The 14,636-nt window shown below is 38.6% G+C and overlaps 2 protein-coding genes across 6 annotated transcripts; both read left to right on the top strand.

Moving 5' to 3' along the window:
- Positions 1 to 3,324: 3,324 nt before the first annotated feature.
- Positions 3,325 to 8,872, top strand: ppp1r3b (protein phosphatase 1, regulatory subunit 3B). Of its 5 annotated transcripts, none has more exons than XM_030767203.1 (3): positions 3,325 to 3,546; positions 3,706 to 5,258; positions 6,757 to 8,872. In XM_030767203.1, the coding sequence occupies exon 3, from the start codon at positions 6,788 to 6,790 to the stop codon at positions 7,649 to 7,651; it is 864 nt and encodes a 287-aa protein (XP_030623063.1). In that variant the 5' UTR covers positions 3,325 to 3,546; positions 3,706 to 5,258; positions 6,757 to 6,787; the 3' UTR covers positions 7,652 to 8,872. The 5 variants fall into 5 exon arrangements, with proteins under 5 accessions (XP_030623063.1, XP_030623065.1, XP_030623066.1 ...); XM_030767205.1 differs by lacking the exon at positions 3,706 to 5,258 and adding an exon at positions 5,302 to 5,364; XM_030767204.1 differs by lacking the exon at positions 3,325 to 3,546 and adding an exon at positions 5,302 to 5,364 and having other exon boundaries at positions 3,554 to 3,757.
- An 877-nt stretch (positions 8,873 to 9,749) lies between these two features.
- On the top strand, positions 9,750 to 13,348 carry eri1 (exoribonuclease 1). The gene is made up of 7 exons (XM_030769430.1): positions 9,750 to 10,044; positions 10,258 to 10,427; positions 11,081 to 11,306; positions 11,652 to 11,735; positions 11,941 to 12,050; positions 12,269 to 12,383; positions 12,666 to 13,348. The coding sequence occupies exons 1-7, from the start codon at positions 9,958 to 9,960 to the stop codon at positions 12,906 to 12,908; spliced, it is 1,035 nt and encodes a 344-aa protein (XP_030625290.1). The 5' UTR covers positions 9,750 to 9,957; the 3' UTR covers positions 12,909 to 13,348.
- Positions 13,349 to 14,636: the final 1,288 nt, after the last annotated feature.

Raw genomic sequence — 14,636 nt, forward strand, 5'->3', positions numbered from 1 at the left:
ATATATATATATATGTAATTATAATTGCCACCGATAGTGTGCACTGTACCTTACTTTGTATTGTGGAGTAACAGCTATGAATAGAACCCTGTGCACAAGGTGCTCTAGAGGACTTGCATTTTGGCGGAATCAGAGCCAGTCTGTCGCCGCCACTGTGATTTCTTTTAGGTTATTGACAGCCACTTCACGAAGAACAGTTCTTGTGAACTTCCGGACAGTGTAAAAAGCAAACTTCCGATCACCCCCCTCTCCCCGCCGCCCTCTCCCCCTAAAAATTAAAAATAGAAAAATTGCAGTTTTGGGCAGTGAGCGGTAAAAAAAAGATACATAAATAGACACATTACCACAGCTTTACACGGCAAAATTCTCCAAGTTGTTGCTGTTGTGGGAGTGTAAAAAGGGTGTAAAATTGTATTTTAATGAAATAAATGTCATTCTGGAATTCTGCACTACTTTTGTCATCTGTAATGACGCCATTATGAACATTCTGTTTCAGAGATAAATGTGTCATAAATGTTGACTAACCATGAAATGATATCTTTAAGCCATGGTTAGAGAAATGATGGGTGTGAAAAGTCCTGTCATTGTCTACTAAAGAGGTTTGTGTCCCCCCCCCCCCCCCCCCCCCCCCCCCAAAAAAAGGTTTTGTTCACCACTCTACAGTGTACACTTAGAAACAAAACCAAGCTAGTCAAATATTGATTGTATTTAACTAGCCCATCTTACTAAAACAAATGGGCCTTCATGTGCATTCAGTGAGCAACAACATTATCAGCCTGACAAAATCAGTCATTCTGACTGATCAAGAATCTGATTCAAGAGATTGGACCCATGCCTAGGTGATACCAAATCACCCAGGTGATCTCTGCTCCTGTCTGCAATACTGGTGTGTGCTTCATCTCACACCCTCTGAAATATTGGACTTTTGTGTCATGAGTGATAGAGGATTGTGTTCAGTACTGAAAGATCATTTTGCTCCATTGAGGTTCTCTCTGAAAGAATATCCTGTTTTTGTATCACTTCGTGATCACTTTTGATGCAGTTGATGTCATATTTAAATCTTAAAATTACTCAGCCAAGATAACAAGTCAAGTCAAGAACATATCAACCTCTCTAATTATAATCCCCTCTGGGGGGCCAAACACATTGTGACTGGTAGTTTATCTGAGGGGGGGGGGATTTCCTGCTAAACTTATACCGTCAGTAAACCTGTCAGTCTGATCAATGTATTGCTATTTTTAGTTGCAATATATGGTTCAAAGTCTATTCTTCTTGCTGACTGGTAGTTGTTTGTGAAACATGTTTCTCTTTTCTCCTTGAACCTTATTAAGCAATCCATCAATCAATGAGCCAATATTGACATAAGTCAGCACGTCCCCCTTTCCCCCCTCTCGATTACAGGCTGTGTTAACAGTTCTACTGAGGTCGAAAAAGTGCGAAGAGATGGGAACGGGAGTGAAGATCCCGTTATGGGGTGATGATACCTCCGTATGGGGTGAAAGTGCTTTGCTTTATCCATTTACAAATGTTTTGCCACCAGTGCAAACTCACCGTTGGAGTTATGTTCGAAGGTTAACTTTTGTCTTCGTTTCTCAACACTTTTCTTTTCTTTCTTTTCTTTTCCATGGCAAAATGTTTATTGCTTTATCACTCTGTTGATTTTATTATTAATTAATCAGTCAAGATAACATTGTTGTTGTTTTTTTATTGTCGTAAGAGCAATAACCTCTTAGACTGATCCTTACACAGGAAAACTCCTTTACAAACTATGGTCTCAGTGAAAAACATCATTCTCACTGACAAACACATTTTCTCAGGGGTTCAAGCAGTTCATATTTAACCCTTCACCATGTGTGAGGAATGCACTGGAAACATGCAAAAATGCTTACACTTTGACCCTGACAGACAGACCTTCTTAAAAGGCTCCACTATGTGTGTACAAAACAATAGAGTAGAGATTTACAACTGGTTAGTCAACTTTGTCAAACATTGGCTAATTGGCACATGTATATACCAAAAACAACCAAAGAAAGATTTTACAGGTATCATTTTCACGCTATAGTCGACTGGACTTGTGGAATATCTGACTGTTTAGAGCTTTGAAAATGCTATTGTACGTGACAATGATAAAATGATGGCAACCAGACAGCTAACAACTGCTTCTGGGGTCCATCAATAGGGTTCACTTCAACTTTAACTCTTTGAAACATTTCTTGGATATCAAATATCATTCATACAAATTAACATAGATTGTTATGATCTTGCCTCAAAGGCAAGTAGTTAAGCATACTGAGAGGTACATAGGCTGGATAAAATGTGCATGTTCAACCACTGTGGCATGTGAGGGTCACGGCTTAGGTCATAGGGCAGTTGAAACTGAAATGAAAAAGGCCAACCTCAGAGGCAGACTTTAAGAGCTTAGGAATCATTCAGTGTTTCTCTGTGAAAAATAACAGTCAAAGTCCCTGTTCTCTCAGAGAAGGCAACACATGAGTTATGATTTTTGATATATTTTACATAAATGCATAATTTAAAGTATGCTATTTTTGGTTGCCTCCCTTGACTATTCATTAAAGCAAAGATTTTGCCTGAGTGACATTTAAAATGTATAATTAATATACATGTTTCTTATGTGAATTATTTCTTTCATCCAGTGTTATGTGTATCATTTTGTAGGGTACTGTACATATGGGAAAGCACTGAGTCTGAAGTGACAAACACATTGCAGTACTAAATATGTATTACAAGCAAAATACAAAGTTCGTTTTTTAGTATCAGAACAAAAAAGAACAATGCACACAAGCACATAAAACATATATTTTTCACCTTTTTAAGTTGGTACCAGTGTGTGCCAATTCTATGACCCTTCTCCTTTGCTGTGGGAGCATAAACATAGGCAGCCAAAACTAATGGAATCATCCTATAGCTTTACAAACATTCTTCTCTGTTTGCATTGTTAACTGCTGCCCAAGAAAAATTGAAGTGAGATTCCTGGATATAAGGCTGCTAACACACACACCCATACACACACACACACAGAGAGAGAGAGAGAGAGAGAGAGAGAGAGAGAGAGAGAGAAAGAGAGAGAGTTAATTAGACACTGAAACTACAGCATCTCAGGTTTGTAAGTTCTTGAGCTGGATTTGAATCCCCAAACACACTTTACTGGCTATTAACAGAAAAAAAAAATGTTTTGTGTTATAAAGTGCTGACAGAAAGACCTGCATTGACTCTTCCCTAAAGTATCATTGAACTGTGCTGATTCCATATCAGAAAACAAACAGTGAAAACTGTCAGACGACTTTCCCTGCTCACCGAGTACTTGATGTTTGTTCACTTTACACTGAACACCTCTAACCTTCACATCAGCACTCTCTTCTTTTCTTTTCTCCAGTAGCTGAAAGTCCCAAACTCTGGTCCTAGTTCAGTTCTGATATATAACCTCCCCTTCGTATCTGTCATCCAGTAGGTCCACCTGGTTCTTTGCATTTTCGCCGCTATAACTTTGAGTGTTTACATATCTGGCACATCTCCTGTGTCATGTTGGTAAGTAATGGTAGTAGTGATGTAGGGTAATCCTAAATTTCTTAACTTGAAATCTTCAGTGTCGTACTACCGGGTGATGTTGTATTGTATACATTATAAGAAATGCATATGTTCATTACGGGGAGATCTTTTTTTATTTTCTTCTTCTTCTTTTTACAGAGAAATCAGAGTATTCGAAGTACTGATTTTTCAAAGAACCAAAAGAAAATGGGTACTTATATCACTTCATAGATCTAAGTTCATATAATTTAATTGTGTCTGTCTGTGGGCTTTTTGTCTCTGTATTTAGTTCTGACTTATGAAAGTGTTGAGGTCACTGGACATGAAAGTTGACTTCATCTAAGATAATCAAACTCATCAATACAATAGGCGTGTTTGTATCTTAAAACTAAAAAAAGAAAAATGTTTGATCATCATCCTAAAAACCACCTTATTAAGGCATGTTTCAGACTGACAAAACTATGATACCTGCTGTTTTCATGTGACCCATCATATAATTTAATTGTGTCTGTCTGTGGACTTTTTATCTCTGCATTTAGTTCTGACTTATGAAAGTGTTGAGGTCACTGGACATGAAAGTTGACTTCATCTAAGATAATCAAACTCATCAATACAATAGGTGTGTCTGTATCTTAGAACTAAAAAAAGAAAAAGGTTTGATCATCATCCTAGAAACCACCTTATTGAGGCATGTTTCAGATCGACAAAACTATGATACCTGCTGTTTTCATGTGACCCATCTTCACTAAAATGGCTATTTTTTGTGTCTTTTCTGACCTTAGGGTGGCGTGGTAATGTGTAATGAACGGAGACTTCTGTATGACATGTCTTCCATGCATTTTTTTTTTCAACAAACGAGTGTATTTACTTCTCTGAGTTCTCTGAGTTAATCTTGAATTACCGGTTCATCTTATGTCATGGCTTTTATGGTTTAAGTGGTTAAATCTGTGGTTGATAGTAGCAAATACTGACTGCAATATTTTCCAATACATGGTATTAAACATCTCATACAGATAGCCTACAGCTGCTCTCCTCGTGAGATATTCCTTCAACATGCAAAACCATCGTACCTTTTTATTCTTTAACAGTTGTAAACACATTCTTTAACGGGTCATAACCTCAAAGCAAATTCTAAAGCACAGACTTCACACTAAAAAGTTAAAGTTATGCTCGACAATCATAACATATAGTACGATCATATCGTTTAACTATACCTCTAATTTGGGTTTAACAGCGTGTAACTATTTTTAGACCATCTTGTAGCCACATCTAGTTTTAAATATTCCCCATTCACAGGACTTTGGCTGTTGCCTTATGATTTCCCAAAATCCTTATGTAAGTTTTCTTATTTTATGTACTCCGTAATAACGAATTATCTGGGTCGTACATTTCGAACACGGAGAAAAAAAGTCAATGCGATTGTTCCACTGCCCTCAGAGTCTGCCAGAGGGGTATGCGGTGCATGATGCCATAGTTCACAATGATTGGTTCACTGCAAGAGCCCACGTGAAAATCGAGTGGTTCTCAAGGAGATTCAGTGGCAGGCTGGTTTTCAGTGTTAGAAGCGTGTTACAGTCTTCACTACCGGTATCAACAGGTCTCCTGAGTTCTCCCTGCAGCCGATAAAAATCTGAAGACATAGCTTGAGCGTTGCATGCTGCTGTCCGTCGCCTCACTGAATGATTTTACTGAAGTTGGGTACGCTTCTGAAGGTATGAATCTAGTAAAGTGGTAACTTTGTACACTTTTTTTCAGCTTGCAGGAAGCGTTTTATAGAGTGGTATAGGACCACACTTATCTGGTCTGCATTCTCTAAAGGTAAGGTAGCAGAACAAAATACAAAAAAAGGTTTTGTCATTATTTTGTTAAATCTAGTCTACTGCCAGTCCAGCTCCTGACTCCTCTCTCATCACTAACATGAGAAATGGGACACGTCCAGTAGTTTTCCCTCGGTATGCGTTATTAATACGCATGTATTAATAACAATGTGTGTGTATTTATGATGTCCCCTAATTGGAGGAAGAACGTAATATTTGTAAAGGCAGTTAGTTCCTCAAATGAAGTTCGAGGAAGCTACGATTGAAACCAGGAAGCGATGATGCAAGTCGGCGTTAAAAATTGCTTGAATAATTTATCCACGGAAAAAGTCACCGTTTCAAGATTAAATCAGAACAGGTAGGGCATCACCATATCTGTTGGCATCGAGCACGAAATGCATAATTACTTGCTGATAGTCAAGCTTGTAGACTGGCTATGAAACGCAACTGAAACACAATAAGCGAACTCATTACCTTACCTTACATTTCTCAGACATTAAACGCTCCCGCTAACATTTGCTAATGTTTCAACATTTAGAACAACTAATTGTTTCATTTAAGCCCATTAGTTGAGGAAATGACACGTGCTCCTCAGTCCATGTATTCTTTTAATTCACTGAGCACGCATGCACGGTGCTATTGTACGAGAGCATTGCAGATAAACGAACTTCCTAATCAATAGCTAATTATATGCAACATGACATTTCAGGAATGTGTTTTCATTATGATAACTATGTGTTATAGTTGGGCCACACTGATCAATTTTTTCTGGAATTTTCCGTGGTTTTTTGGATATGTTTGCCAAATATAGGTTAATGAGTGGGGGAGGTCAAATTTCAGTCTAGTGTGGCAGGACGGATAGTCATATGTTCTTTTATAGTATGAACGTGAGAGGGCGCCAACAACCAACATTTAAAGCTGTTCAAATGACTGGGCTTGTATCGCTTTGAACGAATCCTCGAAAAGACACTCGCTCTGCTCGTGAAACCTATTTAGTTTCAGCCCTTCTCTCCTGGTCAGCCCTACCTCCCATAGTTATCTGGACAGGATATTTCATCCCCCATCTCTGCTCCCGCAGCGAGGGCGTTTTGCCAAGTAAAAAAAAGACCCATTGGCTTTATCTGACCTATATCCATTTCTGTGCGCCCAATTAATCTTTAACAGGATCAGCTAAGGTTGTATGAGTTCAGAATTCAAAGAACAGACAAAATGTAGGCTAAACGTTGACTTTCTAATTTCAGCCACCTAATTTTGTATGGTCAGTTTCAGATATGTTTAAAGAAAGGGGGGGGGGTTTCCTTACAATTTTTTGAATTTTCACCTGAATCATTTCATTCAATAATATGAAATAAATCCAGTGTTACATAAGCTCTTGTTTTAACGTTTTGTCTAGGCCCTGTCCTACTTGTCCTAAAGAAACCACCATGCCGCTTGAACTGGCAATGCCGCTTTTTCTGCCAAACGAAGATTTCCGGAACCGAAAGACACCTAAATTTAAGGGGCCTCTGCGGCCTTGTCTGCTTAAGCAGCTACTGCCTGAAGAACTGCCAGAAGTCAATGAGGTGAGTGCACCTGCGAGTGCGAATGGAAAGGCAAAAAAACAAGTGACTTTTGCTGACCATAAAGGCCTAGCCCTCACCATGGTAAAGATGTACTCAGAATTCGACGACCTCATTGACATCCCGCTCAACATCCAAGAGCTTTTTAAGTCGTCACTCACGCTCTTAGAGGAGGAGAGCAAGTTGACGCTTAACTTTGCTCAGCCGTCTGCAGACTACCTGTTGTTTCGTCAGCGTCTTGAAAGCGATAAAGTCTGCCTCGAGCACTGTATGCTTAAAGACAAGGCCATGACTGGTACAGTAAAGGTCAAAAACCTGTCCTTTGAGAAGTCTGTTAAAGTACGTGTCACATTTGACACATGGAAGAGCTATACAGATGTAGAGTGCCAGTATGTTAAAGATACTTACATGGGCTCTGATCGGGATACCTTCTCCTTTGAGGTTAATTTACCTGAACAAGTGCCACCACATGAGCGCATTGAATTTGCCGTTTGTTACGAGGCCAACGGTGTCACGCACTGGGACAGCAATCAAGGACAAAATTACAGAATCATCCATTCAGCGCTGAAGACCTGTTTGCAAAGTGACCATAGTGTTGGTTCTCAGCGAAACAGCTCTGGAGATTGGGGAATTCACTTGGACCGTTACGGCAGCCCAAGGTGCTCTCATGGGATCTTTCCGGAATGGCCAAGTTATACCGCATATGAGGATATTGGCCCTTACTACTGAAAGTGTTTTTTTTTTTTTTTTGGAAAGGAGTGAACATCTTTTTATTAAAATAAGGGGACAGTTGAGAAATCGCCCTCAGACCAGCACAAGTTGACCCGAAAATCAAAACTCGTTGTCCATAAACTCTTTGCAATTGCTCTTTTATGAGGAAGAAAACAATATAATATTTAAAAAAACCCCCCAAAAAAAACAGATGAGGTCAACTGCTTTTACTCACAGTGCAATAAAGGAAAGTTGTTGTATATCTACTCTACACAGTGCAATATCATATATTTTAATCTAAAAATGTATATCATATTTTCTTTACAATATGTTGTCTCTCTGACTGGTGAAACATGTCATAGCATTGATGAATATGTAAAACTGTTGTAGCTTTAAGACTGGAAATTTACAGCTGCCATGTAGGGGTGTGTGTGTATGTGTATATATGTATTGTATAAAACATATATATGCATAAATGTATGTGGGTGTGTCTGTATGTCAGTGGTTTAATTGAGTTTTAATGAGTTTAACTGTAATGTAGCCTTTTGTTGCTTATTTCAGTGAATGCACCTTAAGAACCTTGCACGGGTTCAGTCATTTATGTCCTGGGACTTTGCTGTGTTGCATTGGTTCTGTAGCTAATTTAGCAATAAATGTATTATTATTAATTCAGAGACGGGTGGTCTACAAATGACTTATTCAGGAAACTCAGTTTGTATCTTTCTGAGCAATTTACTTGATGACTTTGGGGAAAAATATCATGGATGCATACTAGTTCTGAAGCATGTTTTTCCATAAAAATGAGATGCATTTACTGTGTAGTCTCCATTTTGTCTTGATACTTGAGAGGTTGCAGACATCTGCATTGTTCAAACATGCTCTGCATCTATTTTTAAGTTATGCATAGTCGAACAATTGTACCTGAAATGTGAACTTTAAATTAAGATCTCTTTCCTTTGAACATTCACTGTAACATTTTCATTTCATCTTTCATCCACTTTGTTCATGTGCAAACGAATGTTCTCATACAGAGATGTCCTTCTTTTTGTTGTTGTTGTTGTTTTTTTTAGGGGTTGAAATACGCGTGGTTAGTGACATATAGCGTGGTTAGTGACATATAAAACACACATTTAGAGATGTTTTCACATTCAGCTGAGATTGATATTTCTCTTGCTTTCACACACACACCTCTTCAGGGCTGTTCAGGTTCTACTATATATGTGTATGTATATATATATATATGTGTGTGTGTATGTGTATATATATATCTATATATATATATATATATATATATATATATACACACACACACATATGTATATAAAATATGTATTATGTAATTTTTTTTTCTTTTAGTTCTGAGGGGGGGAAATGAAAGATTTTAGCTGGATATTTGAGTTGATATTCATAATGTTTCCATGGTGTCTTGACAGTCATAAAGATGGACAACACCCAGCTTACTGTCATATCTTGAAATTTTCTGAAATTGTATTTGCTTTAAAAGTAAACTGCCTGATAGTATTTTTGAAAACCTCGAATTTAACTGAATAAAATAAATTTGAAATATTCATTGCCTTCTCATTGTGTACAGTTTGATTTTTAGCATGCACACAAATCATCTGAGAAGAAAAAAAAAATGGAATAAGAATCTTTTCTGCACATTTGTGCTATTCTGTGAACCGGCGCTGGAATGTCTCAGACCAAAGATACCAAATCCAGTTCTTCAATACTCCTAGCTATTCCAAACTCAATCTGTCCAATCATGAGCAATCAATCCTCCAGAAAAAATTATTAAGGGGCTGAAGATCCACTTAATATTGAAATGGTGTTTGTAGTGCAATTTACTGTCTTGTCATTTTGATTTGATATGAATATAATTGTTTGCCAAAATACCAAGATAAACAAAATAATCAGCTTCTGCAGAAAACTAATTATATTGAAACCTTAGTGACAAGTTTCAGAAAACATGTTTGAATAATTTTTTTTATCACAATCAATTACTCCTCCGTTACTGTAGGTGTCGCAACATTAAATAATGCGTCATGGTAGTACAGAGAATGTTTTTATTGTTGACCGGGAGGTCTGTGGGCCGCATTTGTTAGTATTTCACATTTTACGTTATTTTCTTGCTGTTTCTGAGGAAGCTGTGCGTTTAATAAAGACAAAAAACAGATGTGAGATATAATGTCGGCTGAGATATTATATTTAAGGTGTATCTTGTGAAACAGTCATTACAACATGGCTCAACAGCAAGGCAATGTCTGAACGCGGACCGGAAAGCGCGAAAACTAGTTGTCTGTTTGACAATTGCGACTGCATCTAGAATGGAGGAACGAAAGAAGAACATTCAGGGCCATAAAGAAAATAGTATATTTTCTCAGGAGACGAACGAAAACGGTACCTGCTTAGGTGTAAGTGTTCTTTAACCATTTTTATGCATTAGCGGCAATATCTATGGTACATAAGCTAAGCCAAGTAGCTCATTAAAAGTAATGTTGCTCGAAATTAGCCAAGTTTATTTTGTTGATTTGTTCAGAAAGTGAGCTAACGCACTTTAACGATGCTGAATGATGCATATGTGATCAGCTCCTGTTTATAACCCTGTTTTGTTTCATCTTGTCAAGGCCTCTGAAGAAACCAGTAATGCTGAAGACCCTAATTCTCGAGCTCAGACTTCTAAAGGGGAATTCAGTGATCCTGTATATAAGGAAATTGCCCTTGCTAACGGTCGCGTGAACCGTATGCACAAGGACGAGCTCCGTTCTAGGTTGGCCGAGTTGAAACTCGACACAAGGTTAGTTAAGCAACACCAAAACACGCTTCAGTCTCTCTCAGCACCTTGTCAGTTATGCAGAATACTCTTCATGCATTTTAGTCATAACAGGTTTACTCAGTAAAAGCCATAATAGATTTAATGGTGAGGACCTGGGACTTTGTTGGGACAATCCTATGATATATGAGATGTTGACATATCTTTGAGATGTCGTAGAGCCACTTCACTGTGGACTGTGAGGATTTATCTAGGTGATTCTGTCAGTCAAGGCCACCTCTGTGGTTATAACAACAAAGACCCCCCAGGTCCTCACCATTAAATCTGAATCAGTGTTTGCCTTGAAATGTCATGTATACATTGACATTTCTGTGCTGACACAGACATGAGGTGTGTCCTTAGTTAGTTTATATATTACATAACCTGAAAACTGACCAGATCTCATGATACCCAGTGACATGCAGAATGTGACCTAAATACTCTTTTCTGTGCCCTGAAACTTGGTGCGCTCTAAAGGATCAAAGCTGCCCCTTTCTGGATGGGTTTCAGTTCATTTATTAGGATAAGGATAAGGATGTTTTTATGGTCATTCCAGAACATGTTGTACATGAAAGAGAACAAAATGAGGTATCTTGTGTTTGTTTGTTCTTTTGTTTGTTTGTTTATTTGTTTGGAAGGGGTGTGAAAGATGTTCTCAGGAAGAGATTAAAGAACTACTACAAGAAGCAGAAGCTGATGCAGGTGGTTGAAGATGGTGGGGGAGGAGACACTGCTGATACGTACTATGACTACATCTGCGTGGTGGACTTTGAGGCGACATGCGAGGAGAATAACCCACCTGAGTTTCTTCATGAAATCATTGAGTTTCCTGTGGTTCTCATTGATACGCGCCGCTTGGAGATTGTGAGTTGGTGAGGGAACACGCTGGTACTAAATGCCGGGGAGCAACCAGAAGTAACTGTGATAAGCCCACCAGCTCGTTTGGGATTAGTTCTGTTCGAATAACATCTTGTGAAGCGCCAGTACACGGTCACATCCATAGTAACTCAGCTCTAAGTTGAGAAAGTTTCTTTTGTACATATTTTTGTATTGGTTCTCTGCTTTAAATATGGTTTAGATTTGTTCTCCTGGAATTAATCGATGATGGAATATTTTGCAGAGTTGTTGCGGTTCAGTTTTACCAAAGTCTCATGTTTCCTTTGATTTCAGCTAGGCTTATGATTTTATGGTGTTTTTCATTTGTTGCAGGTGGACACATTTCAAGAATATGTAAAACCTCTGGTGAACCCACAGCTCTCTGATTTCTGCACTAAACTTACTGGTATAACACAGGTATGACCTTTTGTCTCATCGCCACATGATGATGCTTTAGGAAGGGAGGTCACATTTCTTAACTGTCTTATACCTCTTTAAACTTCATTGAGATGAAGAGCCTAAGACACATCTCTATTTGGCAGCAGCGAATGCACCACTGTGAATAAGAAAATGATTTTTTTTAAAGCAATACAAGTTATGGGTTAATATGTTATCTGTGCAGAAAATGGTGGATGAGGCACATGCTTTTCCAGCTGTCCTTCGACGAGTCGTTGCCTGGCTACAGGAGAAGGAACTTGGCACAAAGTACAAATATGCACTATTGACAGATGGGTAAGAACATTTACATTTACAATGTTATCAGTCCATAAAGAAATGATTTTTTTCTCACAGTTTGTGCTTTTAGTCAGGTACACACAGAGTTCAGCAAAAAAGGTCAACGAGTGGTGATTTCCTTGAACTTCACAATTTGAACATTGTGCTCACTAGTGACATTTAAAAGTCACGTACGTTTTGTTTTTTGAAGAGTGAAAGGTCTTCTCTCGCTTCAGGTCTTGGGACATGAGCAAATTCCTCAACATCCAGTGTCGTTTGAGTCATATCCGATATCCTCAATTTGCAAGAAAGTGGATCAATATAAGGAAGTCCTACGGAAACTTTTATAAGGTTTGAAAAAAGATACATGAATTTAACTGAGCCCCAACTTTTGCAAATTTTGTAAATATGTACGTTTCCTCAGTGAACACATGAGACAAGACAGATTGCATGATTCAGAGAGTCGTTACTAGTCAAGAGATGTGCATTAGATGTAGCTGCCGACATCAAGCTAAATAGTTATGAATGTAATAAGATGGGTAACAGTATTTTGACAGCGTCTTCTGAGAGAATAGACTAGACAGCTTGTGAAAGTGCATTGCACATAAGTGTGGTCTTTGTGTCACGTCTTAGGTGCCTCGCACGCAGACCAAATTGAGTAATATGCTGGAGAACCTCGGCTTACAGTACGAGGGACGACCGCACTGCGGACTTGACGACTCGCGCAACATCGCACGCATTGCTCTGCGCATGCTTCAAGACGGCTGTCAGTTACGCGTCAACGAGCGCATGCACGCGGGACTTCTTCAAGGCGTGCCTAGCACCGCCCCTTTAGAATCGGCACCACCTCCACAGAGACCCCGAAGCAGAGACTAAAGCTATTTCTCAGATGATTGACATGTTCCCTGTACTGTTCTGTGTGTCTGATGCCACTGAAAAGAAAAATGTAGTCAGCAGAACACTGAATAGAGATTAAGGGAGTGATCTGAGAGCTGGGAGAGACATTTACTAAGCCTAAGGCTCTGTAAGTATGAACTTACAGAGCCTTAGGGTTGAGCAGGAACCAACATTTTCTCTGTGTAGTGTCTTTATGTTATCTACTCTTGTCACCTGCATCTTCAAAGGTCTCACCTGGACTTTACTTAAAATCTGTTTTTTGCTTAAACTTTATGTAAGACTTAAGGTTTTTTTGGCTGATATCTGTAACAACACTGCTTGGTTAGTATAAACTTTCATCATCCCTAATTTTATGCTGAGTGGAATTGATCATACTGTGTGACTCATTTATTATGGAGATATGTCTTTTTTTTTATCCATTTTAAGTCACCTATAATGAAGAACAGATTTCTATTCCTCTGGACCATCTTTGCAAAGGGTCCAGCTCTTTTTTTAATGTGACAATAAACAGTCTCATTAAATGTGTTTTATTCTCTTGTGAATTACTTTTAGGAACATGTTTTACCAGAATCTAAACCATCTTTTGCCGGAGCGTTTTGAAGTCTTTTCAGAGGCAGCGCAAATACTTTAGGCCCTGCTCTTTGCTTCTAGGTCAACCCATTAAATCTGACATTTCTGTACTTTGTTCCCACATACGTTAATACAGTGGGAGATATATCCATTATGTAATGTGTGAACTTTGTTGCTGCTGGCCAGAGGTGAAAAAAACCAGGGCAAATTGTTTGCTCCCTTTCAACTTTTCCAGTTTTATGATGTAACGAAGTAAGATATTTTCAGGTGTTGCAAAATCCTGTTTGATTAAAAAAAAAAAAAAAGCGAAAGAAATGCAAATATGTCATCTGACCAAGAAAATGACACTATTTTAAACTTTGATACGGTATATTTGATCCTATACAGTTTTACCGCCTATATGACTCCTATAAGCGTACGTCATTGACAAATTTTCACCTTAGATAGTATAATTTTTTCTTTAAAATTTTAAAGCACACACAATCGCATTAAAATGTTCATTTCGAACAATATCCCATTGTATTTTGCACTAAGCCCATGCGTTTACCCATGATGCCCGACAGGTGGTGATAAACACCCATGTACGTAAACGTGGTGGCGCGGCACTCATGCTCGTCTCTCAGATCTCCAGTGTTTATTATCTCTGCAGTTTCACTGCGCTTTGAAACGACGTTTACTGCCATACACAATAGGCGCACACGACAAATGGTCATTTCCCTTCTCATCAGTGATCTGGAAGGTATCCAATTTTGTTCTAAATGTGTTTTTTTGAGAATAAAACGAATGATCCAGGGACGTGAGGGACTTCCCTGTTTCTTGTCAACTTGGGGTTATAAAAGTGAGCGATGGTGTTCCACACAGATTTGAATTTGAAGTAAAATCTATCGTGGAAAAGTACCAAGAGTTTTTGCAACAAAATGCGAAAGACAGGGCTCATATGCAAACTTAACGGAGACGAGTATCAGTTGGCTTTACTTATTACGATAAAGTATGTGGAGCATACGAATATTTTCCCCATCACGTTACTCCAAGAAGGTGGGCTCACGACAGTGACGCAGTGTCAAGGCGTTGCTGCTGCTGCTCCACTCCCGTCATAGCAGCTTGGATTGTAGGCATAGAACACAAGCAGATAGGCAG

Source organism: Chanos chanos, chromosome 3 (genome assembly GCF_902362185.1).
Source record: "Chanos chanos chromosome 3, fChaCha1.1, whole genome shotgun sequence".
Taxonomy (NCBI): Eukaryota; Metazoa; Chordata; class Actinopteri; order Gonorynchiformes; family Chanidae; genus Chanos; species Chanos chanos.